The sequence below is a fragment of the Lepisosteus oculatus genome, chromosome 1 (assembly GCF_040954835.1).
Source record: "Lepisosteus oculatus isolate fLepOcu1 chromosome 1, fLepOcu1.hap2, whole genome shotgun sequence".
In the NCBI taxonomy this organism is placed as follows: domain Eukaryota; kingdom Metazoa; phylum Chordata; class Actinopteri; order Semionotiformes; family Lepisosteidae; genus Lepisosteus; species Lepisosteus oculatus.
The window spans coordinates 8,208,037-8,234,057 of record NC_090696.1 but is presented as its reverse complement, the minus strand read 5'-3'; the positions used below and the strand labels follow the sequence as shown (position 1 = coordinate 8,234,057).

The 26,021-nt window shown below is 35.5% G+C and overlaps 1 protein-coding gene across 4 annotated transcripts in view; it reads right to left on the bottom strand.

Annotated features, from left to right (window-relative positions):
* ctnna2 (catenin (cadherin-associated protein), alpha 2) overlaps window positions 1-26,021 on the bottom strand; it is a 559,287-nt gene that overhangs the window by 128,197 nt on the left and 405,069 nt on the right. For all 4 annotated transcript variants that reach the window (XM_069192244.1, XM_069192285.1, XM_069192311.1 and 1 more), the window contains 2 exons: window positions 19,429-19,509; window positions 8,820-8,972 (listed from right to left, as the gene is read on the bottom strand). In XM_069192244.1, the coding sequence (XP_069048345.1) occupies window positions 8,820-8,972; window positions 19,429-19,509 (234 nt within the window). The remainder of the gene's footprint in view (window positions 1-8,819; window positions 8,973-19,428; window positions 19,510-26,021) is intronic.

The following is a 26,021-nucleotide window of genomic DNA, read 5'->3' as shown; positions in this document are numbered from 1 at the left end:
AGGAGAATTAGTCAACTTAATCATTTAGTTTTTATTTTTCCCCACTAGGTAAAACAGGGCTATATTGAGCAAGGAACATGGGCTAGTGGTGGGTTACACCACTACTCTTTTCGAGAAACTCCCTTTTAACTTCCACCACAGAGAGTCAGGACCTCGGTTTTACATCTAGTCCGAAGGACGGCACGTGTTTACAGTATAGTGTCCCTGTCACTATACTGGGGCATTAGGACCCACATGGACTGCAAGGTGAGCACCCCCTGCTGGCCCCACTAACACCTCTTCCAGCAGCAACCTTAGTTTTTCCCAGGAGATCTCCCATCCAGGTACTGACCAGGCTCACACCTGCTTAGCTTCAGTGGGTTCATTTATATACTTGATAAATGTAATAAAGTTAAGGGTTATTATTTTATATAGAAAAAGTATTACGCATTCTTTAAAATATTCATTTTATAAATATAACTGAGTATAACTTTAATTATACTCAAACTCACTTTAGTTACAAGTAAAATAACCACGCAACTTGAGAAAGGAAGGTAAAGGTTAGAGATAATAAAATCTATTACTGGTTTCAAAATAAACATTTAAGAACATGCAAAAGCTTATTTTAAATAGCATTGATTACTGTGTGAATACAATTATAACATATTGCCCTAAATTTGTAAAATAGATTGATATTTCTGTTCTAGACGATAAACTGCATCTCCATATGCTATTATTGATGGGACGTAAAAGCCAAGTGGAAATGTTAACTGACATTTGCCATTACATGTTTTATTCATTATTTTTGTCTTTGTTAAATGATCTGTAGTATATAGGATTTTTATTTAATCATTATATGAGTATACCTCATTTGGAAGTTCAATTGTTGTTTCATATGTGGCTCTCCTGCAATAGTTTGTGTGTCCACTTGTGAGAAAATCAGACATACACATACTCCTTAGATATGGACTAAGAATGTTTTTTTTTGCTTCTACAATGCTCTTATTTTTATGTAATGACTAACATAATACACACTCTCATTAGTGCTACCTAATTCAAAGTGCGTATCTAAGATTCATATAAGAAAATAAATAATAGAAAAAAAACATATTTTATACAGTATATATGTACAGCACATACCGCACAAGCAGCAATAAAAGAATTTCAGGACATGGCAGCTCCTAATAAATGTCAGAACAGAATCACACATTTACAACATAATCTCATGCTTCACTTTGTCAGAGGTGTAAAGTAAGATTAAGTGGAATACAGACCATACAGTACAATGCTGTTTACTTCATTTAGGAACTTATTAAGGTCAAAATGATCACATAGTAAACTTTCTCAGAGCTAAAAAGCTCCGTATGTGTTCTTTTTCTTCTCTTTACCAGAGTGTTGCTGTGCACATTTGGTATAACCACAGTTCAGTTTCTTACTGTTAGGGAAGAATTTACTAAATCAAAGCTGCACTGTCTTCATATTAATCTCCCTGTGACACTGTTATTTCCAATTTGTTAAGACTAAACTTAAAATACCTGCACACGTCTGTAAAGAATTCTCAAATTAAAGAAGAAATTCACCAAAGAGGCTAAACAGATTCTCAGTGATAGAGTGGTGATGTTCTCCAGGCATCCTCTGTTCAACACATAGCCCTGCAGTTCCATCTTTAAGACTGACAACATGAGGACTTTGGATTGAAAAAAAAAAAACTGCCGACATACCCTTTCAGTCAGAGTAAATGTAAGATATTTGCAATAACTACAAGGTATAAATACATTTTAAATATATACCTTTTCACTGATTTTCATTATGTTACTGAAAAATGTCTTAATTCTCACAATTACACATTTAATTTTTTCAATACAAAATCCATAAACATTTCATATCTTGTGTATCTCTGTAGTCTTTTATAAATATAACTCTTAAGAAGTATTTGTACTTATCCTACACAGTACGTCCTCCAAATATTCTTATCTGTTTTGATGTCCACAAGTGTATGCACTCCAGAGAATCATTAAGTATTTAAACTGTAATAAATTTGTCTGAGGCAATTTGCCCTTAAGCGTTACAGAACATGCGATGGTGTTGATACGATATATTATTTTTTTTAAAATCCCCATTGTTGGAATTCAGTTTTATGTTTTAGGAATATACAGCATACCATACATATGACTTAAAACGGTTTATCAATGCCAGTGTATTCTGTAACTCTTTAGGTATGTTTATTAGCTAGTAACAAATTAATTTATAACAAAATTATAATATAAATTTGGGAGGAAAGTAGGATTCTGACCTTGCACTTGTGTATTCCTACATCTATAAGAATTGACTTCCTGTTGCACATCGATCTCATACTGACAACTCTTATGCTGATAACAGATGACACAACATGCACCTGAGTTCCTCAGTCCATAATGGATATTCACCCAGATCCCCACTATGACTTCCTCAGGGAACTTGACTCTCTCTCCTGAGTCACAATAAACATCTTCTGATGCTTCATCATGGCAGTCTCCCCATCCAACTCATAAATCTCAAAATAGGCGGCACTGTCCAACTCTCATCTCAGCCTCTCCAAGAACATGTGGGCCTGCCAAGGTCAGGTCTCAGAAGACAGATGCCCATTTTCCTCCCCATATACATCAGCACCAGATAGATGTATGATGTATGAATTTTGCAGGATTCAAAATTCTCAATGCCATGTTGACTCCTCTTCCTCCATTCATTCTATCCATCTCCCATTTTGCTCAATGCCTCACCTCACCTCTCTTCTCCAGCTAGGCTGTAGAAGACATCAGAGACATCCTTATAAACATCAGAGATGGTACAGTGACTTGGCTATGGGAATGAAGAATCGCTTTTTTTCTCGTCAGACCCCATTTCTCCATAATCTGTGCACAGCCCCATCTGGCAAGCCCTGGAGACTCTAACTCTGCAAAGCCAGGAACCATCCTCTCAGTCTCCTCCTGGCCCCATCCTAGCCATACCCAATCCTCCTCCTTCAAAGGAGATTTCACTTCATTTTCAATCTCCACCACTAGTAAACTTATCCCTTTGGCAACAGATCATCCAAGGTGCAACCATTAATTTAGCTTATCTCTCAGAACCCCTCCCCTCACCATGGGATTGTAGTTTACTGCTCACTTTCGGTCTCCCTAGAGACCCCCGCTCGCTCCAATCTCTCACTGTTTCAGAATTCAGATTAGCTTTCTCCTTCTATCGGATTTCTTCGGCTTTGCATTTTCTGACAGAAAATCAAGCTTGATGACTATACTAGAACTCCCCTTTCACTTCAGTGTCACAGCAATTCTCTGCTCATGCAGCTGCCCTCTTACAATGGTGGAACCATATCTTCTACTGGGGGGCTCTCGATCCTTAGCTCTACTGCTGCCTGTTCACCAACCTACAATCCACAGCATCAGCTGGGGTTCTCACTCTCCCACCTCCCTGCAGCGCTCACTTTCTGAGGCCCACGCTCCTACATCTTTTGTCCTTTACGCGTTCCCGGTTCTTTTTCCATACCCATCACTTATACTTTCCTCAAGATCTAAAAATGGCAGGGGCCGCACCTACATTTCAGCAGGAGCAAAACAGGTCTGTAATAACTTTAACTCTATTGGCTGCAGATCATCTAACTGCTATTTCCTCCGCATTTGCCACTCTGTATGGTCTCAGAATCCATTTTCTTTCACTTGCTCAGCACCCCCAAAATGACTACTTCACTTTCTTTTGACTCCAATAAATATCCCTTTTCTAGAGTCAGAGCTAACTTCATACGTCAACCCCTTATTCATTCCCTTTCTCTTAAAAAGTCTCTCGTTTAGTTATGAAGTAAGATGTGAAGATGGGGTTAATTTTAAGTCCTTTCTGCATGAAGATTAGACTTCTAAGGCTGGAGTTTATGGCAGGAAAGTGGGTTAACTGATAAGGATTCCAGATGCGAGCTAAGAACCCCCTGGGTACGTAATCTTAAACTGACCATTTGGCCAGGGTCTCTTAACTGGCCAAATACCATGACCCCCCTCTTTACCATAATAACGAATGACGTCCGAAGCAGCAAGGAAGGACTATATAAACCTAAAGTTTGTACTGGCACATTGAACAATACTTCGGTTTTGTTGTTTGTTGTGGGAAACAAGACTTTGGCTTTATTGTTCCGTGCATGCAATAAACTCATCTGTTTGACTTCATCTTGGGATCCAGAACCTTATTCTTTCTGTTACAACAGTTACTCCCCCAGACTCATCACCATTCTTGAGATAAGATAAGATCACTTTATTGGTCATATACAATTTCTTGCATTAGGAATTTATCTTTTTGCATACCCCAGCTTCCTCTCCATGAGACACACAGGCCGGAAGAGAGAAGCTTGGGGTCAGAGCGCAGGGTCAGCCATTTATACTGTGCCCCTGGAGCACCTGGGGTTAAGGGCCTTGCTCAGGGGCCCAATTTACAATCTGCACTTTCCAACCCCATCACTACAGACATCCTCCTTTTCAAAGGAGTTAAGCATCGATTAATGATCAGTTCCCTGTTTGCTTGATATCGAATTTGCCTCATTGGCGGAGCTACTAGAAAATTATCAGGATAAAAGCGCCTCATCATTGATCTCTCAGCCCTGCATAAATCCTCTAGTCTTAACATCAATAGACTAATCCTGAGGCTAGACTTCTCCTTGCTGTACACAATGGTTGCCCACACTAACCACCTCATCAAATCTACAGACAACCTCTCAAAAGCCGACACTTCCAATGCATTCAAAACACCCTGATCCTATTGATCCAGAATTCTGGAACCTTTTCGGGGTTTGTTGATGCAAAAAACACTATTTCACAGTCTTCCATAGCAACCCAAAAATCTTCGACTCACTATTTGAAGCGCTCTGCTTAAAACTTTTAAATAACTACAGCCTCTCTTCAATACTCGATCTACCGGATGGCATTCTGCTAACTGTTCCACTTTTAAATGCCTCAGTAGCTCTATATGAACTACACCCAGTAGTTAACAGCCACAATTCTTTGGGGTTACACCTGGATACCAAAATCTACTCATTTGCTATGACAATTTATCAGTAATCTACATCATCAAAAGATGGAGCTCCAAATCTCATATTATAATGAAATTGCCTGAGACAATTAACCTTGGTCTCCCCATCCAAACAATGAATCATCTGTGCTGCATGCATTCTCTGATACTTAGATCAGATTGCTGACTCCCTTTCAATTCAAGATCTTAGCTCTGGCCACCAATCAAGAACCAACGCTGATTCCAAGTCACACCTCTATCCTTTTGTAGCTAGTTCACTGCTACTGGTACACATGGAAAAACTCAATAAAACTCTACCATAGGATCAAAATCCCCATCACGACATTCAACATGAAAGAGCCATCACTTCCCCCTCTTCGACCTGACTCTGGAAGCATTATTCCTACTTGCCTTCTTCGGTTTCCTTCAATCCTTCGAATTCACCCCTACTTGTAGTACTTTTCTTTACTGACTACATCCCTGTCTCCCTGACCTCTCTGATTGTTCTCAAGTTGCAGTATAATTGTCTACCGACTCAAGAGAAGCAAGACCTATCAGTTAGGTTCAAGGAGTTTTTATTTACTTTTTTAAACTCAACTTGTCCATCAGTTGTTACTAGTCTCTCTATGTGTACTACTAGCTCTATCAAAATCAGCTATATTATTCGAGCCTCTATTTATCAACCAGAGAGTCATTACTTCAACATTACCTCTAAAGCCGGCTTCAATGCTGGTCACTACTCTGGTTACTCTTTTAGGATCAACACATGCTCACAGCATATTGGGCATATATCAAAACCAATCCCATAAACCTAAAGCTTGCACATCATAAACAAGTTAAAGATTCTGCATCAGTGTTTCAGGTCATTCTTTTGGGGAGTCTGTGCAGCTCTATATTTTAAGCCATTAGAATGAGGTTGCCAACTCCCTCAGCCACTCAAGCTACGCCAAACGTACACTGCGCATTTCCTGCCTCTCCCTTGCATTTATTAGAATCTAACTGAACTACTCAGTATAACCTAAATTTATATAGGATCTTTTTATGATACATTTAACATTTATGATGTGTAGATGTGTTACATAGAAAAACATTACACAGAGACAAGAAATTTGACAGACTAAATCAAAGTTAAAAATGCAGCTGCCCGTTAATGTAAACTGGTTGCTGAAATCAGAATATCATACAGTATATATATATACACCCCAAGTTATGTGAAAATATGTTTTCTACTATATTTAAATAACGGAAAAGTAAAAAGTCTAAAAGAAAAGTTAAAGAGACCTTTAAAAAAATGACAGCATTTTTCAACTGTTTTGTATTTTTGCCATCGCTTTACTCTGAATATAATGCCATGCCACTGAATTCTGCCAAGTTTGATGGCCATAGTTGTGTTGTTCATTTCTGGATTTTAATGATATGTACAAAGTAATGCCTGAGGAAAAATACCACAATTTGTGCTCATGGCATTTACAGTACAATGGTGCATACCACTTTTTTATTTTAAAAAATCATCAACTTCTCAATGATTGCTCAAGGAGGTAACTCTACAAATGAATAAAAATATGCAGTACAACCCATGTACAGTGGATAGGCAAGATCAGATGGCCAGCATCAAGCAATGAATGACTGAAAAGTGACTGACTGAATTGGTCTGCAGAACTGAAAGTCCTCCCACACTACTCTAGTTATTTCTCTTTTTTAATATTCTCAAAATTAATGCCTGAGAAGAAGTACCATAGGAAGAATAACACTAGTTAACTAGCTATGGAGACACATTTTATTAGAATATTAATACATGTTATGCTGCATTTTTTAATTAATCACTGTTAATGTTATGAATCATATTACTTTTGCCACATGGTTCTTATACTTGTTAATGAAAAGGAAATAAAAGATACTTTCACTGTTAACTACAGTATCCAAAATAATATATAGACCAAAAGAGCACGACCATTATAAAACCAATTAAGAAAACTATTTGCGCAGTTTTATTATTTATAATAATAATATATTTTATACAGCTTTGTATTTATATTGCATTTGTTACTTTCCAAGTCTTATATTTGGATATGATTATTTCTGCTAATTGTATTTTTAGTCTTTGTATCTTTATAGCATAATAAACTCTTTTTCATTTTTATAAAGGTGTTTGTTTTTTTTCCACATAAAAATAAAAGCAATGTCTAAAATAATATCAGATGTGTAGAATAAAAAAAAATGTGTTTTCTCGCTTATTTAGTTTTCATCAGATAGCAAGATATATTTTGCTTTTGTCCACACCCCATTGTGCAATAAGAAACAATAATCATGTTTGACTTGCTTTGCATAATTAAACATAATCATAAGCTGAAGTATAAGAGGTCATACTAGCTATTTTCCCACACATCATGTTTTGAAATGTTGGTCTGACATTATAAGGAACCAGCATTTGGGAAGTTTTATTTTCACAAAGTGACTTTGTGAAAGTGATTTTCCTTGACAGCACCCACTTTTCTCACTACCCATCTAAATAAAGGGGAATGTAGCAGCACATTTTTAAATTAGCCATACGGAGGGCTAAATACAGATTCACAACCGTATTCAAACAAGAGTCCCCAAAAGAGATGTTCCCCTTTAGGGATAACATTTGCACAAGACAATCTGGCCTGGAAACTGATGTGACAGTTAACAGGTGTTTGACTTAAAAGAAAAGCTGTCTTCTTTCTGCTAAATACGTTTTAAGAAAGAGTTCTTGCGCAGCTGGTTTTAAAACATTGCTTATAAGGGGATATGTTGTCATATGCGAATAATGTTTTGACTAATTCATTTATTGACTAAAGAAAATTATTGACTTATCGTACTGCAGATGTGCATAATGAAGCCATCCAACTCAAGTATTTCAGTTCACCATGACTGAAATCCAGCAGAGACATTTTTAGAGATCTGTGATAGATACCTTGCAGACATGCTGCCAGTCCTATACAGATCAGTGGGAACAATGGATGATGAACAATTAGATGTGGAGCATCTTCACAACAGATCAACTCTCTACAACAGATCTCAGTGGCTGTTCATGCACACTATGTTTAGGACACTGAGTATCTTATTACAACGAAACTTTTTTCACTTATGACTTTGGTAATGACATTACAACATGAAATAGCTTGAGTTACTAAATATTTTCATGGGTATTGTAAAAAGGTGCATGAATTCTCCCTTGTCCTTCTGTAGTCTGCTTTCTGTTGGTCACAAACAGCATGTTCACCTTTTGCTTTACCACTCCAAATGAAATCAGCCACCCATGAAACTGGGCTATGATAGGCCTTTTATATTTCAAGGCATCATAGGATCTTAAGCTGACAGAATTTATGTTTCAGAACTTTTCACTGTAATTGAGTTTGCACAAAAGAGAGACTGTGTAATGAGAGCCGTAAAATGTCCCATACAAAACATTGTATTCCCCATACTCTACGGGAATGTCTGTAGATATTTTACTATATTTTACAACCTTTTGCATCACGACTGCCCTATTTTGTATTGCTTACTTACTAGAGTGATTAACTTAGATTAGTAAGAATGGAGTTTGAATGACACCATTGTAGTTTCTAAACTGTCCATAAAGAGGTTTAAAATAAAACAAACTGCAACAAAATGTTTTTTTAATGAAAAAATTAAATTTGAAAACTTTATTTTTTTATTGTGTCACTTGTTAGAGGTATTGTTTTACAAATGTAATTCAAAAAGGTAAATTGTTTTTGTATCTTTCCCCATAGCTCAATTTATGAGGGGTGTGATAATTTGGCTCCTTATAATATAGAACAAAATGAACGACTTACCTCGACTAGCTTGTTAGCATGCTCGCGGAAGACTTGGGCATACTCTTTGACCTCCTTTTCATTGCCACTTTTTGCTGCCTCAATGAGCACAAGCAGGGGCACATTTGTCTCTAAGAAGGAGTCAGAGATGTGGTCCATCACAGCCTTTCGCAGCTGAAAGAAAACCATTAAAGAAATGTGTAAGTTCACTCTGCGTTTTAAAATCTGAGTAGTGCTTGCTGTAGTAACCGTCTTTCTTTCTTATTTAACAACATTTGTTCTCTTGTTTGTATTATCATTCATTGCCATAAGCTGAAAAGAGCTGTAAGGCAGAAAGGAGACAGGAAACTGAGGGCAGTTGAATGGCACAGGCATGTCTCCTAACCAATAATAATTACTAAGCCAGTCAGCAGACACAGAAGTTGACTAATTAAAACCTAAATTGCCTGGAAGCAGTAATGATGAATTATGTTAAAAAGGGGATAATCCATCAAAGAAGAACAAATGGTGATATCACAGAATTAGTTGGAGGTAAAAAAAAAAGTCTAAAGTGAATGTCCTTTAGTTAAACGATGGCACTGTACAAAATACAATTTTTTGTGTATGTATTATTTGTCTTTTTCAAATGAATACAGGTTATACTGTTGCACAAAACTGGTTTTCAATAAAGGAATTTTGGAAAAATCAGTATTAAAAAGATTACTAGCCAACTTCAAAGTTAGCTAAAAGTTACAAGGTTATTGAGAGTTTGACTACAATTTCAAGTTTGGTTGAGGCCTAATAATTTGTGTGACTGGTGAATTCAGAGCACCACTAATAATTGCAACAGAATTGCAATTTTATTAATAAAAATACAAGGTCATAGCATGCAAAGCCTTCTGTCCTGCACTTCTCAAAATATACAGTGAAATTTGTGCTTGTTATTTGACTTAGAGTAGGATCTCTTTGGCTCATCTTCAATATAAATATACAGTACTTCCATGTGTAATTAATTACAATAATTTCACATTATCCTATTTACAATAATTTCACATTATCCTATTTGCTGTTTTATTAAAACAGCAAATAGGATTCTACGTCCTACGCACATTCACAGTCATTTTTCAAAACCTGAATTGTAAACTATTAAGAAAGGGCAACAATCTGCAGATCTTCTGAAATTTATATTTTGACATTTCTTAATAAGCTAGGATATTACATTAAATCAGAAACTCATAGAAAAATATATAACAGTGTAGCGGCATGTTTATTAATAATACAGGAATTAAGTTTGCTACTCCCTTGCCAGTCCCTCTCTCCCTCTTCTCAGTGGTGCTGAACACAAAGAGGCCATTCCATTTGGTTCACATTTGAGGTGTTTTTCTATCTGATAGAGTTTCCTGATAAGGAACAACTCCCAAGGCTGAGATTCTCCAGCCACCCTAATAAATGGTTATCTCTGGCACCTTACTGTCTGGAAGACTCCAAGGGAGAGTCTCATCCCAGGTTGTTTACAGCCCTAATGTCAGAGAGCATTGTTACTCATCCTCCACCTCGATCAACCAATCCGGAACTGGTAGGGCAGGATAACCCCCTTGTGGTTCTCGAATGCCCGCAGAACATTCAACCAATGAACGACTGTAGTTCCTCCAGAAAAAACAGGCAGCACGGGGCTCAGAAGGGGCTCTCCCAGGACATTCTCAGACTCATCTCGGACAGTCACGTATCCCACAGCGAACGCTCGCATGATCAACGAGTGAACTACGGTCAGAACTGTCCACAGCTGAATCTCAGGATTCAGGACTAGCTCTACATCGGGAACGATTGGATGCAGCAACAGCCTGTCGCTGTTCCTTTGTGTCCACGGGGGATCTGAATGCACAGAGATTGGATGAGTATTCAACACTCTGCGTTACAGCTCGAGAATTCAATTGTTACCTCAGCCCCAGTTGATATCAATTTAATTCTTATGAGTGATGTACTTGCCTTTGAGCATCTAGTGTAGAAGTAGTAATCAAAGTTCATTTACGAAACGGTATAAATGAATGGTATACTGAATGTATGTCTCTCTTGGTTTGTAACTCTTTTATATGCACTTTTTATGTATTCATAAATCTACAGTATTGTTGTGTATTAGTGTCCGTGTGTGTGCATTGCTGAGTTATCCCGCAAGGTCGGTTTTCTAATAGCCATCAAAGAATCATTTTGTGACTTACTGCTACAATTATTAATTGTCCCAGTAAATGCACAAAACCCCTACAACAGTAAAGTCAAATTAAGAGAATGTCTTCTTTTAGAGAGATGAAGTGTGATGATCGGTGGTGTGGTGGTGAGGCAATTAGGATGGGGTCTCTCCTGTGTGTTCATATGGGTTTTCACTGAGAGCTCTGGTCTCCTTCCAAATTCCAAAGGCATGCCGGTTATTAGGTTAATTAGCATCTCTAAATTATCCCTATACGAGTGCCCCGTGATGCACTCTGGCACTCAGTCTGGAGCGTAATCCTGCTTTGCACCCTGCTGCTTTAGGCTCTAGTTCATCACAACCTCTGAAGGATGAAGTGGTTATAGATAATGGATGGATTGAAGTTTGATGTTTGTAAACTACCTGCTCTGTTTTTTAAATCCAGATGGTGAGTTACCACTGGTAAATTGCAACTGTGTAAACTTAATACAGTCTAATTAAAATTCAAGCAAAAACTCCATAAAATAATTAAGACCATGCATATAGTTAACAAAGCTTGAAAGATAAATAACTTTGCCGCTGCAGATAAGCAAAGGGCTGCATGATCTTCAAAGATGAGATTAGAATCCGTTTTGCAAATTTGCTTTTTAATGGGTAAAGTGCGTGTTTTTAAGATTAAGCACCTGTTCCAACATGTAAACAGATGTCTGGGAAAACTGTTACTAAGAACCTTCCTGCCAACTGCTTTTAATTTGATGCAAAGTACTAAACTCATCAATGTCATGTGTAGTGATGAAAAGTATGCAAATTTCCAACTTAGATTCTTGTTTTTAAGAAGATATAAAAGATAGAGCACAGAAGGCAAACACACAGTTAAAAAAATGAATATACTGTATGTTATTGCAATGGCTGAGTTATTAATATCAATAATATCTCAGCATTTTAGTATTAATATTATTTAGTATCGGCAAACTGGCAACAGTACATTTCAATCATGGAAAAATGTCTTTTCCATCCATAATTATCATTAACATGGAGTATAAGAATGTGGTTTTGATATTTTTCTTACAGTGTATCATAGGAAATGAGGAAAAAGGCAGACAGAAAGGAACCAGAATGCTGCTGCTAATCACAGAATGAATGAAATAAAAAAGGAAATAATGCAACTGTCCAACTTCAAAATTAATTTGATATGATATATATTAAAGACAAAAATGAATGGGAAATTCTCAGTTTGTAACAGATTAGTAATTTAATTTTGAAGACACTAAGTTTATGGGATAGGCTCTGGGTTGCTATAATGAACACGTACACATCTAGTGGTGGAGCTATTGTTTCTATATACACAATGTACACACCATGAAGTTTCAGATGACTTCCAAGTTTCAGAAATACAAACTGTACACGTAAAAAGCAGGTCATTGTTCAATAGCTGTCAAGTCTGGCATGAGCCATGTCCAAAACACTATTTGTAATTTTTAGTAAAGAGATCCATGAAAACATGTCACAATATTCAGTAATCTGGCCTCTGTGGTCCTCAGTGTTGTTCTAATGTTGATCTAGAGTTATAATATAATGGTACAAGAACAGATGCACAATTCTGAGGTGACCTGTTTTGATATGATTTATAAGTTTAGCTTTAGCCCTGTGCACTCTGAATTTATAGAACCTGGGCTCGTGAAGTAATGTAATACAATAATACAATGTATTTGTATGGTATTTCAGGTGCAAAATGAAAATAAATTGCACTTACAGTAATAAACTTTTCAGGTTTTAGTACCGGTATGCACCGGGACATTGTTATTTTCTAAAATGTGCTAAGGAAAAATTAAATACTTTTTCAAAGATTTGTTTTCATTAAAGCTACTTTTTTTTCTACGTCTGCACTATTTAATTACAAAATAAATACTGAAGATGAACGAGTAGTTCATAAATGAATGGCTGATTAAAAATTATCTGATGCATGTTGGCCACAGGTATATTTTGGCATGCAGTACTTATAGGAGGAGACCTTAAATTCAGTTATCAGTCAAAAGAAGCTATGAGGAATGGTTTGACAGGACCATTTGTTAAATGGGATGACAAGGCTATGAACACATGGCACTTTTCCAATAGCTTAAATGGATGTGTGTCAGGGGAATACTAATTGCATGAGGCAAAACATTTAAGGATATTAGCTCAGCACCGTCAGCCTATTCTTCCCAATTAGTGCTATTCATCAATGTTAATAACAACAGAAAAGCTATTTTTTAATGTTTTGTTTATCCCTTTTCTTTCTGGATGCCCAGAGGGCACTTTCACAGATGCTAGTATCTTAAAGACATACCTATAAACAAAATCAAGCCATCAAGTTGTGGCATGGGAGGCATTATGTGATCTTGGGAAAAGAGAAAATACTGTAGAAGTGGCACACAGTAGGACATAGTCATTCTCTGATATCTAAGCAGAAACTGTGGTTTCTAGAATTTGAGCTTAAGTTAAAAGTAACATATCATGTTAAAAAGACACTTGCTTAATGAAGGCTTGTAAATTGAAAAGGAGATATTATATGTCCTTGTCTTTGTCATTTGCAGATTTCTATATTGCAAGTACGTGAATGAATATGATAAAACTCCAGAAGCATTAGAAGTACCAGTAAAATAGACTACATTTTTTAAAAGTGGCACATGCTGTGGTTAGTCAGCATAGGTCTCTGTGCTATCAAGTCTTGCTAATATATTTATGCAAATATCACAGAATGCTGTGCAACCTGTTCACCTCTGCTATCTGCTCAAAAGAGATGATCTGAAACACTGGTATAATTAGAAAAAAAAAATCTAAATGTATTCAAGAGAGCAAATTTGCAATGCATAAAAATCCCAATATGAACAAGCTATCTTGGTTACACATTGGTATTCTTAGTGCTTTAGGATACATTGTAGGATACTGGACTATATCCAGTATACAATATATTGTAGAATTGTAGGCTTAAATATTGTTGAGTTACAAACATTAAAATGCTTATAAAGTAAAGTTATATATATATGATTATATAAAGTTAAAAATACCAATCTTATAAAGTAAAAGAATAAAAAGTAGCGGGATGTTTCCCAGACTTTGTGCTACATACTTAAAGAATGTTTTCCACTATCAAAACTTTCCTACTTTATTTTGACTCTTATTGTAACAATTACAGATGTCAACAGTCTGCTAATGGAATAAGAAGAACCTAACGTATATGTCTTTATCTAAGAAAACATCACATTATTTTACGTATTACATTTATTATGACATATTGGAAAAATGTCTTATGAATGTAGTTGTAGCAGTTTATTCACATGATTTTGAAAGTGATTTGAAAAAGGAGGAAAGGCACTAAAGACATCTAGCCTGCATTCCTCCATAATTAAAAAAACCTAATTCAAAATAATTAAAAAATTAAAAAATTTTCACAGCATGGCATGCTGTACAGTACAGACTGATTAATTTTAAATGCATACAGTATTGTTCATTAGTCTTGTATATTGAGGCATGATGTGTTTGAATAAAAAAAAGTTTCAAAAAATTGTAAGAAGGACATACTGAACCATTTGACTTATTATTGACTTGCAGAGTATTATGTAAACTGTCTTCTGGGCTTTATAATGACAAAAAAAGTGGAGCAATACTATAACTGATATGTAAATACAAAATAACAATCAGGTTATTAATATTTATTATTAATAATAATAATTATAATTATTTAATTTTAGTGTATAATGGAGTACTTAATCTAAACAGCAAACTTTATTTTATTATGTATGTTGTGGTGTCTCAGTGCTTGAATGGATAAAGTGAAAGCCTTCTTCGAGTATCAAAAATCATCTTTCATAGCATGTATTGAGGATTCATTTGCCCAACACACCAAGGACAGGACAGAGGGGAATATGTTTCACTGAAATTCGCCCCAGGACATAAAGAGATTTTCGGAAGCTCTATTTTTAGAAAACAAAGGACTTTTGACTGTTATATTCTTTTCATCTTCTAGATGTAACTCAGTTGGGATTAGGCCATATTTAATAATGTATCTGCAATAGTCTGCAGTGTGGTTTATAATGCACAGTGTGGTAATCACTATTACGAAACGTTCAGAAGTGGTTAATCACATACAGTGAATTAAATAATAAAAATGGAAAAAAGAAAAGAATATGAAATAGCTTGTTGCATACATGGTCTTATCACAAACAGATTTCTTACCTGCTACAATGTCCACAGTAGAAAATCATATTGTATATGACAATAGGTATCGTGTATATTAATCTGGAGAATTAAAAAAAAAACCTCTAGTTTCATAGAAGAACTCTATAATACAGGTTTAGTAGTCAATTTAATGTTTTCTTTCAGACTACCGTCAAGCTCATTATACAAGATTGCATTGAAGCCAGGGGACTGGTGAAAGTCTTTTGTCAGTTAGTGTGTGGTAAGTTTTAAATCCTATCCTATTTTTAAATAATCCAATTTGATCTGTGTAAAATATATCAAAATGTGACAGATGAGAGAAAAACAAAACAAAACTGAAAGTAATTTATTAATAAATGTTCATATAAATCAAAAGTTTAAGGTTGTAGCGAGGTGAGTATGTTGGTGAAATTATACAAATGACCAATACCTGTGACTAAACGAAAAGTATCTTGTAAGATAAAACTGAAACCTGAGTTTTTACATACTGTAGAAAATTCTGTAAATGGATCAAAAATCATTTTACAAGTCATATAATGATAATTTGTACAGGGTAAGTGGTAGTAGGTAAGAGATCTGTTTTTAAATAGGGCCATATGTGCACCCGTAAACATTACACACTGAATAAATTAAAAGTGATGGTTGAAATTGCTGGTGAAATGAAATTGCATCTGGCTTGAAGTAAATCAGGACTATTAAACACTTTTCATTTCCTTTAAACCACTTTGGAGTACCATAAAAAACAAGGAGCTCCATAATAAACATCTCAGAGAATTTATACTGTGGTAGATAATAAAATAAATGTCTTAAGAGGATTAAAAATGCTTGGCCTTGTGAATCTGTAAACTGATTTTCACGCCTAATTATAATACATGCCAAGGAAGTTTACTGCTTTCCAAATATTAGCCAAAGTACATGGGCGCAAAAGAAGAGATGATATAGGCCTTGGAAAAACACAGGCTAAAATGAGACACATGATAAATGACTTCAAAGGAAACGTGCAGTGTGATATTTACAGCCCAGCGGGGCACTGAAAGATTTTAATTCCATTCAATTATAATGGATCTGTGATACCTATGTGTTTCTAACTGATGTACTGTCATGCAGGGTGATGTTACAGGCATCTCATAAATGCCAAGGGAAGCTTTGGTATGTTACATTGGTTGATTAACAAGGTGGTTTACATTGAGAATTGCAAATTTTACAATTCAGCATGTGGTTTTTAAGACATTTTTTATCCAAAAACCCAGGCTGAAATAAACTGAAAAAGTTAACAGTCCTTCTCGGGATTGCTTGGACAGGGTTTCTTTTTTAAATTAAGCTTTTCTCCCTTCAGTGAGAATGATAACGTTGTTGCAGATTAGGTTTCCTATCTGTATCTAGCAAAATCATGCTGCAGAAAAATCAATATATGAACAGTCTATACTACTGTGCAGTCAGGCATAAACAATACTAAGTGCACATCTGTTATAATGTAAAAAGGATTATGAAAATAAAAGCACAATTATACTTGGTTTTTCTAACAAAATAACATCTGTGTTATGATTATATGCCTTCATGTTAAAAAGCAGAGTCACTGTGTTGACTTTTCTGTGATATCAAGTATTATGATTATGAAGCAGTATAGATCATGAACAGCTCTGTCATCTCTGTGCTTGCACAGAGTTGTTCAAACTGAATCCATACAGCTATCAGTTACGCAGCCCGCATTGTTTAAGTGCTCTTTTACTCTTTTATCTTTGGAGAATTTATCAGGTAGACATAACTATTGCATTATTTCATTCTGAACTGTATTTAAAAGATGGACAAAGTATTTTCTATAGCAACGCCACCTGCTGTAGTGCTCTATATTTTTTAACACTGGCAAAGAACACATTGTAAACAAATGGTCTCAGTCACTATTTTACTGAAATATACAGTATATGCCATTATTAAGGTTTCCTGTTTAAATATAATGAGCATCTTGCCATTATCAAAAACAGTGAAAAGCTGTGCAAACTAAGATTTTCAAAATGTGTGAATGGACTGGAAAAGAAAACAACATTTTCCGGGGTGCAAGAATGCTTCTATATTTAGTAAGTATAGAGTTATTTTTATTAGTTTTGCCTTTTTTCCTATCCACAGTGAAGTCCTTCAGTTTCAAACTCCACCAATGTACTTGCTTGGTCTGGCATAATTACTGTATCAGACCAGCAGGTAATGCTTGGCTATTCCCTCTGTTCAAATAAATAACCTACGCTGTCATTACATTCCAGTCAATAGTATTCCCATCTTCCTACTCCCGTGGCATAGCAATTGCTTGCACAGCCTTGAACAACAACAGAAAATTAACTGTAAATCCTAGTACTGCTCAGGAAGCATACTGCCTGTTGTAAGCAGATTAGCATCCTTCTGTGCGTCCTCTGGAACTAATACCAGACAATTCATTTTTTTCCAATGCCCTAGTTCTAGGCTCCAGTTCTGAAAAGCACCATTTGTAAGTCTGAGCAGGAAGCCAGGAATGACTTCAGTGTGATGATGGATATCCCATATGAACTGTGGGAATCAATTCATGCAGCTCTTGACTTTCATTATTTCAAATTGGTAATAACATGTCCCTATAAAATGCATCCCCTGTCTACAATGTTTTCCTTTTGCTTTCCTTTTGGATTATTCTCAACCCAAAACATGAAGAATGATTTTTTTTTTATTGGAAAATATGCTGGAAACCACAGTTCTCCACATATATTTTCTTAGTAGCCCTAAATCAGAAATATTTCAGGTGTGTAGCTGCGTCAGCATGTGTAGCCTGCAAAGGAACAAGTAATAGGTTTATTCCATTCTGAAAAGAGAAGAAGGAAATGAAACGTTTCGGCTGTGGAACCTTCTTCGGGTGTCACTAACAAAGTCAATAAACTTTGTTACTGTAAACTGTAAACTGTAAAACAGATTGGCATAAGCAACAATAAACATGCTTAACGTACAGTATAAATTGTCTGGTACTGTATTTCTTATATGAGCACTATACACATCTACAAGCTTATTCTCCATTGTGACAGTCTTAACCAATTTTGTTTACTCTTTGTAACTGTTCATAATTAATTGTCTACTTAATATGCACACAAAAGCTTTGTGTATGCCTCCCTTGAGCAATTATTTAATTGTGGATAACACCCACAGTGATTTTATCCACCCATAAATAACACAATCTACAGTGGCTCACATATATTGCATGCTTACATCAACCCATTTAATGTTTTTCAAAAGAACACTTTCAGGAAAGCATTTTTTTCAATCTTTACATAACATATTGTAGGTCTAAAATGCAAACGTCCATCTTTGACAAAGTGTATTTAAATAAATAAGAAGATCTGACGTTAAAGTTGTAAATGTAACACAATTTAAACAATGTTCTTTTTCATGTGAGAATTGTGGTGTTGAAACAAAAACACAAATAGTGAAGAAATAAAAAATTAGCATAGAGACAATGCTGCCTGTGGACATTTATAGACAATTTCATATTTCTTGTAAGATGGAGGTCCTTGTCAGAACCTACCACCTCCCTAGACCTTACAAACATGGAAATAAACATGTACTGTTTAATAAAGAAAAGTACTTAAGATATCTATGAGTTTGTACACAATCAAAGCGTACAACGAAGTAATTACATTTTAGTAAGAATTGTTTAAACACATGTTTTTATCTGAGGATCTTGGAAATGATCAACACAGCTGTAGCTGTACAGTAGCTAAATTTAACAAGCAAACTGTTATGACCCCAAGTGTCTAGGGGTAAAGGGATGTAACATTTAGGACAGTTTTTGGTTGCAGGTGGGTTCTGGAAGCATGATAACAAGTGTTGGTGCAAAAGTGATTATTTTAAGGTGAATGAGTGACTGGTACGTAATATGACACAATAGCACACCGGGAATGGGAACTAGAGCGGTGCCAAGGAAATGAAAATAACAAACAATGGAGCTGGCTAAGAAAGTGAGCAGGACCAAGGTCAAACGAAAGGCCCCTTCATTCTAAAACCACCAAGTTATATACTGAATAAACTGAGTTCTGATTGGCCGAGAAGCCGATTGATGATGACGTCATACGGAAACAATGGTGTAATGATGGACCAATGGGGGTGGGAGAACAATCAAGGTCAGGAAGTGTGGAACATAGCAACAAATACACACATGGACCACACACTGGGATGTAACACAAACAAAATTAAAACCACACCACCACGCCACCACCTTTGCACAATAAAAAGATGGCCACAACTGCAACACAGCTGCCGTACCTGTCTTCGAAGGTCCCTTGTTTTTTTGGTCATCTTATCGATGGCAGTGTTGAGTGGGTCCCCTTTCTCTTTTCTGCCAGTCTGAAAGAAATAAATACGTTTGTAAGACATTCATATATTTTTACAGAGTCCTGAGCCGTAGAACAGCAGTAACCCCAGACCAAGGAACTTCTGTTTTTTTTTCTGTTATTTTCCAACTATCAAACACTACCATGAAAATTAAATATTTTCTTCACCTAGGCCCTGTGACCCTGACCTGAATAGTGAAGCAGAGAAAGGTCACTAGGATGAAAAAAAAAACTCCCATTACAATGAGGCGTCCTACAATTTAAATGAGGCAGGTCAAAGGTGAAGAAGCAGGAGCTCGTTGCTGTGAAATCTTTGCGAACAAGAAACTAAAGCAGAAAAAGTAGAGGAAACATCTACAAGCAGCATGAATAACAGAACTGCAACATTGGACAGTATTACAGATCATGAATTTATTTCCAGAATAAAAAAAAAATACAGGGCATCTACAGGGTAAAGAGATGGGAAAGGAGATGCCTCTAAGTGGGTATAAAGATATAGAATAGAGTGCAGAGCAACAAACAGTCATGCACTATACAACGAGACCATGACAAACTTTAATGCAGCTACAAATAAAAAAAGCAGTACAATTAATATAAATTGCAGAGTCAGTTGGCAACTCTGAATAATTGGCTTCTGCATTCAAGAGTATGAATGACTCACATGCAAAACTGTTTACTGAAACAAAATTGACATAAATCTGGTGTTTGGCTGACACTGAGGAAGACTCCTTGAGGGAATTGAAATAGACAAGAAACTTGCATCACTGTACCTTAATGAGCTGAGTAATCTGTAACTTTTCATTTTGTGAAGTTTATTTTTATTTCCCCCTGGTGAGCTCACAGAAAAGAGATTTCATTGCCAGGAATTAGTCCTGCACGCTGTATTGTTGTGCATTTGATAAATAAACTTTGATTGGTAATCACTGAGTACTTTTTGTACGGAGTATTAGCAAAATCTCATAACTACAACCAATTCAGAAGTTATTAGCAGGACAAAACGTGTGAATTCCAGGTTAAGGTCAGCATTTTTTTTATTTTCTGTTAGCTTTTTATGTGCAATTAAACTCTACAAATATATATGTGGGAAATATCACTCCTTTGAAGTAATGGAATTTATGGACTTAAGGGACTTAATGTATAAGAAATTGTCCTTTATTATAAATCTAGAGAACAGGCCCTGTAGTGGTTTGCTCCTCCTTTTTTGTTCAATCCTCAGATCTCATAAACATTATTCACAATAAATAGACAGAAGCATCCGGTGAAAACAGTTGAAGATGGAGTTTGAAAAACACATAGGAAAAGCCTGTAACATTTCTCTTAAGCTCCATTTATAACATGAGTTGTTTTAATGGTGGTACAATACATTGAGAAGACTGGTGCTCTGAAAGCATGGAAGATTTGTCTTTTTATTGTTTTTAGTTTTAAATGACAAAGCAATCTTTCAGCAAAAGAAAATAGAATTTGAAGATCAAAATGAAATGTGTACTGACAACTTTAAATTGTTCCAAGAAATTGCACAAATAAATCTATGTATGAATTTGTTTTGAATGTGAGATCTTCAGGTTTAAATCTAAATGCTTCAGAGGTCTGAGGTTGAACTGCTTAACCTGAAGCATTAGTGTTCAGAGACAAGCCTATGAATGACACAGAGGTCATGAAAAATACTGCTTAGGAACACATTGTGTAAAGACCCCAATCAGCCTATTGTGTGCCTTAAGATGCTGTTAGATCGGGATGTTTGCAGTCTAGAGTTGAGGCATATGCTATCCATTGATTGATGGAGTTTACAACAAAAGACAGGAAAGAAGACAAATCCCCAAATCCTAACAAAATTATCGGCTTCATATAAATAAGATACAGTACATCTGACTCTCCTTCCCAGTCTTTTCTGCTCAGCAGCCCTCCACCAACCACACGTTAACCACCCTTGTAGCAGCTACTTGGCTCATCTCACTCAGTGTGACAGTGACTTGCCTCTCTTCCAGCAAAGAGGATTGAAGGGAAAGTATGCTCACAGCTTTCTCTTAATGTGCAAGTGTATGGGGATTGTATAAATCTCCTGATCACAGCATTAAAACAAAATACCAAAATAATTTCATAGTTCTTGTAGTGTTATGAAACATTACATCTCTTGTACCTTTTAGTACTGCATTAACATCCTAACCATTCTTATAAGATATAGAATGGTGCACCACCCAAAGAACCTTTAAGAGGTCTTTAAATGCTGATAAAAATATCTCATAAAAGTAATTAAACGCACATTTGTGTAATCAGTACAAATTCAAATTCAATTATTTTCTTCAGAGTTTTGAAACAAAAGAAATCCTGCTTATGTCAGTCAGCTCCCTCAACCACCCCCACAAAGTACATACTGTACACTGTATAGTATCTTCATTTTTTATTTGCTCTATATTCCTGTACATTTATTAAATTAATTAAAATTATTTTTTAAGTTTTGTAACGTCACTTAAATACATGTACAGTAGTAACTACACAAGCACCGATACAGATATTACCATCACTGATTTTTTTGTTTTATAGATAACGCATTGTTGTTGCAGTTTTCGTACTTTATGATAATCGAATCTGAGTATGGTAAAGAAAATATTGTACTATGGTGTTTTTATTAGAGAGGAAAAAACAAAGCAAGCATATGAGAGCAACATAAATCAAACACAAAACTCATTTTGGCTCTCTGCTGTTGTTGTTTTTCATGGCTGAGCCTTAAGGCAAACATTTTCTGTCACTTCAAATGTATTTGGCACTATTGAGCTATAAACATTATTGTTTCCCATTAGTCCATAGATTGGCTGCATTAAAGCGAAATACCCTAAAGAACACTTTATAATAAAAATCAAACATACAGAAGCAAATCTGCAACAAGTAATAGTAATTAAATACTATTTACAAGGTTTACAAGGTCTTTTTTATTCCCCAAAGGCAGAAGAGATGATTGGGAATAATGAAGTCTGACACAGTCCCTGATGGAAGCTAAAACCTTCAGAAAGTGGCAGTCTAACCACACAAGTGGTTTACACTCCTTATTTTCACACCAGAGCGGTGCTGCATTGATAATGATGTTAAGCAGATTTTTATCTTGTTTTCCATGGCAGCACAGAGAAATTGGGTTTAAATAAATCCTCATACATTAATAAATACATTTTACAAATTAGAATATTTTTCTTTAAGCATCTTAGGTATACGATATTTTTCATTAACGCTACAATTCTGTCAAATGTTGCTTTCCGTTATTATTCTAAGTGAGGTGTCTCATTACTACAGTATATCGTTGAGAAATATAGATCATTTTTGTGTTTACTTTGTTTTATTTGTTTTCAGCACTGTATTTTCACATATTCTTTGTGTATCCTATAAAAAATTACAGCAGTGCAATCTGATCTATTTTCTCTGCTTAACAGTACATACTGTACACTAGCACAACAGTGCTTTGCACTTGCCACTATCATTTCAGTGTTCAAATGGGCATGAATCTTCACTGCTCCAAATAAAAATCCACGTCATGCACAGAAGGTTAACATTTATGTTTGTTTTGTTGAAAACAGTAGAAATTACAGTTTTCAGTCAAGAATTAGAAATAGGCTCTGGCTCTGGGTCAACATGTTTGTTTGTTTTTTAAAGCAAGAAACTAACATTTTCACCCCCTTTCTTGACTTACACAATGTTTGTTGGTTATCATGCAAAAGTAACAACTTCATTGCCATACCTCCCAAAAAAATGACAGCTTTAGCAACAAAATGGTCTGACTTGATTTTGTAGCCTGTTTTCCAGTTAACATTTTACAGTCCTGTTGCAAGGCTGACTCAGTACCTTCCTTGATGTCTTCTACAAAATTTATAAAACATAACATAGTGGTATGTCTGTGGTAAAGCTGATAAAGTGCCGCTCACTATGAGATTAATTATATTAGAAATCTACCTCTCATTTTGCTATACAGAGTCCTGCAATAGATACTGTTGTGAATGAGGCTGAGAGCAAAGAGAAAGTTAAATATCATCTACAGATAAAGATCCTACTGTGCATTAAACAAGTATTAATCCTCAGCTGAATTCACCGAATGTTAAGAATGGAACTCAGATTCCAGTGAAGAATACAGTTTAACTAACTTCAGTTTTCCTCTGGCTCAACCATTAAGCTCTATTTAAGGGTAAGTAAAAAATATGCAAATGTATATGGACATATACTATGTTCAACCCTTTATTCAATTAAGAATACAAAAATTAAACACAAATTGTGATTGTGAAATAAGTCATATCTATTCCAAAAAGATTAGATTAAAATACATAGAATGTATTTTATGTTTAATTTGATTAAACTACAGTATAAAACCGTATATCCTAGGAAAGCAGTGCAGTTTAAACCACTAAGCATCCTAGACATTTTACTATAGAACAGCTTCTTTCATACAGCATAGATGGATAAGCTGCTACAGATGTAATTTTTGCTGTCTAGACATTCTTATAGTTCTGTCCTCTTTTCTCAGTGTTACAGAAGGTGTAGACCACAGCACCAATGATTCTATAATGTTAAATTCAATCATTCAAATATTTTGCATTGACTAAAATTTAAAATTTGAATCGATCATGTATTTATAAGAATACTACAAAGATTTTTTCAAAAAGCAAAAGAAGCTCTTAAACACAGTTAGCAGTATGACTCTTCGCAAGGCATTCAACCTGGGAAGGGCAAGTGTGCTGTAACAGGAAATTAGGAAGCAGAACATTATTGCAAATTGAGGCAATTGCTTCAGCTTCCCTTTATTAACTGATTAAAAAACCTGGAGCTAAATTATAGGAAAGGCTCTCCTCTACACATCTGAATTTGCCGTATATTTCAATTTTTACTAATTATATCCGGCACCCAAGAGATTACATTCGTATTCATCAACATCAAAGTGAAAAACCTGCAGTTATACTAATGATCACCATCATCATCATCATCATGATCATCAGTATTTTGTCTTCATACATACCCCTTTAACAAATGGATTCATTAGGCATTTGATGCATGCACCCCCATAATCCTTCTCTTCATTTTCTTTCTTTCCAAATGACTTTGTCCAGTTAGCACTTTCTTTATGGTTTCATTTAGTTAGGACTGCACATTGTTCTTCTTTAAAAAGTGTGATTTACTTTTAGTATTTTGCATTCCTAACTGTTTCAAGTCTTATATGTATTTACTATATCTTTTATACATATACAGTACGGGGCAGTGGCTCTGTGGCTGGAAGGTTGCAGGTTCGTATCCTGTGGCTGGCAGAGGAATCCCACTCCATTGGGCCCCTGAGCAAGGCCCTTCACCCCAACTGCTCCAGGGGCGCCCCTGTAAATGTCTGACCCTGCGCACTGACCCCAAGCTTCTCTCCTTGTCTGTGTGTCTCATGTAGAGTAAGTTGGGTTATGTGAAAAGACATATTCCTAATACAAGAAATTGTATATGGCCAATAAAGTGATCATATCTCCCCTTTGCAAGTATTTGTTTCAAAATGAACATACACAAATTCAAAGGGACCTTTTACTACACTAGAGTTTTCTTTTATTTTACTGCACAATCTTTCAATTGTCTCTATTCCAACCTGGCCTGTGACAAAATATGATATCTGGGAAAATACAATAAAACTTAAAAAAAATCAGGAATTGATGGCATTATATCATTCATTTAACTGTAATTACAATACAGATTTTCTAACTGGATCCAAAAGTGTATATAAGGAGCAAAAGTTCTTCTGTTTTCAGCAAATCACAAATAAGGGCTTTTTTCACACAACAAGTGAATTAAAAAAGTGCTGCAACAATAGAAAGGGTTTTTATTCTCACAGAACATCCATCTCGTCTTAAGATCAATGTGTTAAATGATATCAATTCCGGCTTCTTGTCAGTTTAATTAGGAAAAGTGAAGCACAATTACTGAGCAGGATAGTAAAGCTGGCAAAGAACTTAAAGGAAGGCCATCTGTAACAGCTATTTTGAATAAGTGTTCAACAACCATCATGTTAGCGGGGAAGATAAAAAAAAGATGTAACATTTAAAATAGATAATGAAGACAGTGTAATTGTAGGAACATTCATACTTGATGGATGGATGTCTTATATAGATAAAAAAAGTGTTAGCATAACATTGTGAATAATATGTTTAATTTGAAATCAAATAAGAAAACAGATAGACCATATTCACATACAGTGCAACTTCTAATTTTTTTAAATAATCTACTCTATTTGACTACACATCACACTTGGCACAACATATACAGTAACAACAAAATCTTCTTCAGTGACTTCTAGCCTTACCTATAGCATGAGAATCATAGCCCATTCTTTGGGTGAAATTGCCTTTTACAAACTGTTCACAACCATGTCCAAACATAAGCATATACTGTACGTCTAATAGAATATATCTAATAATAATATTTTAAACAGCATGTTCTTTGCAGAAAAATGAATTGTACCAATTTCTGCAGACCTTTACAGTTCAAAGCCACAACGAAAAAGAAATGCAGTGCCATTATTAC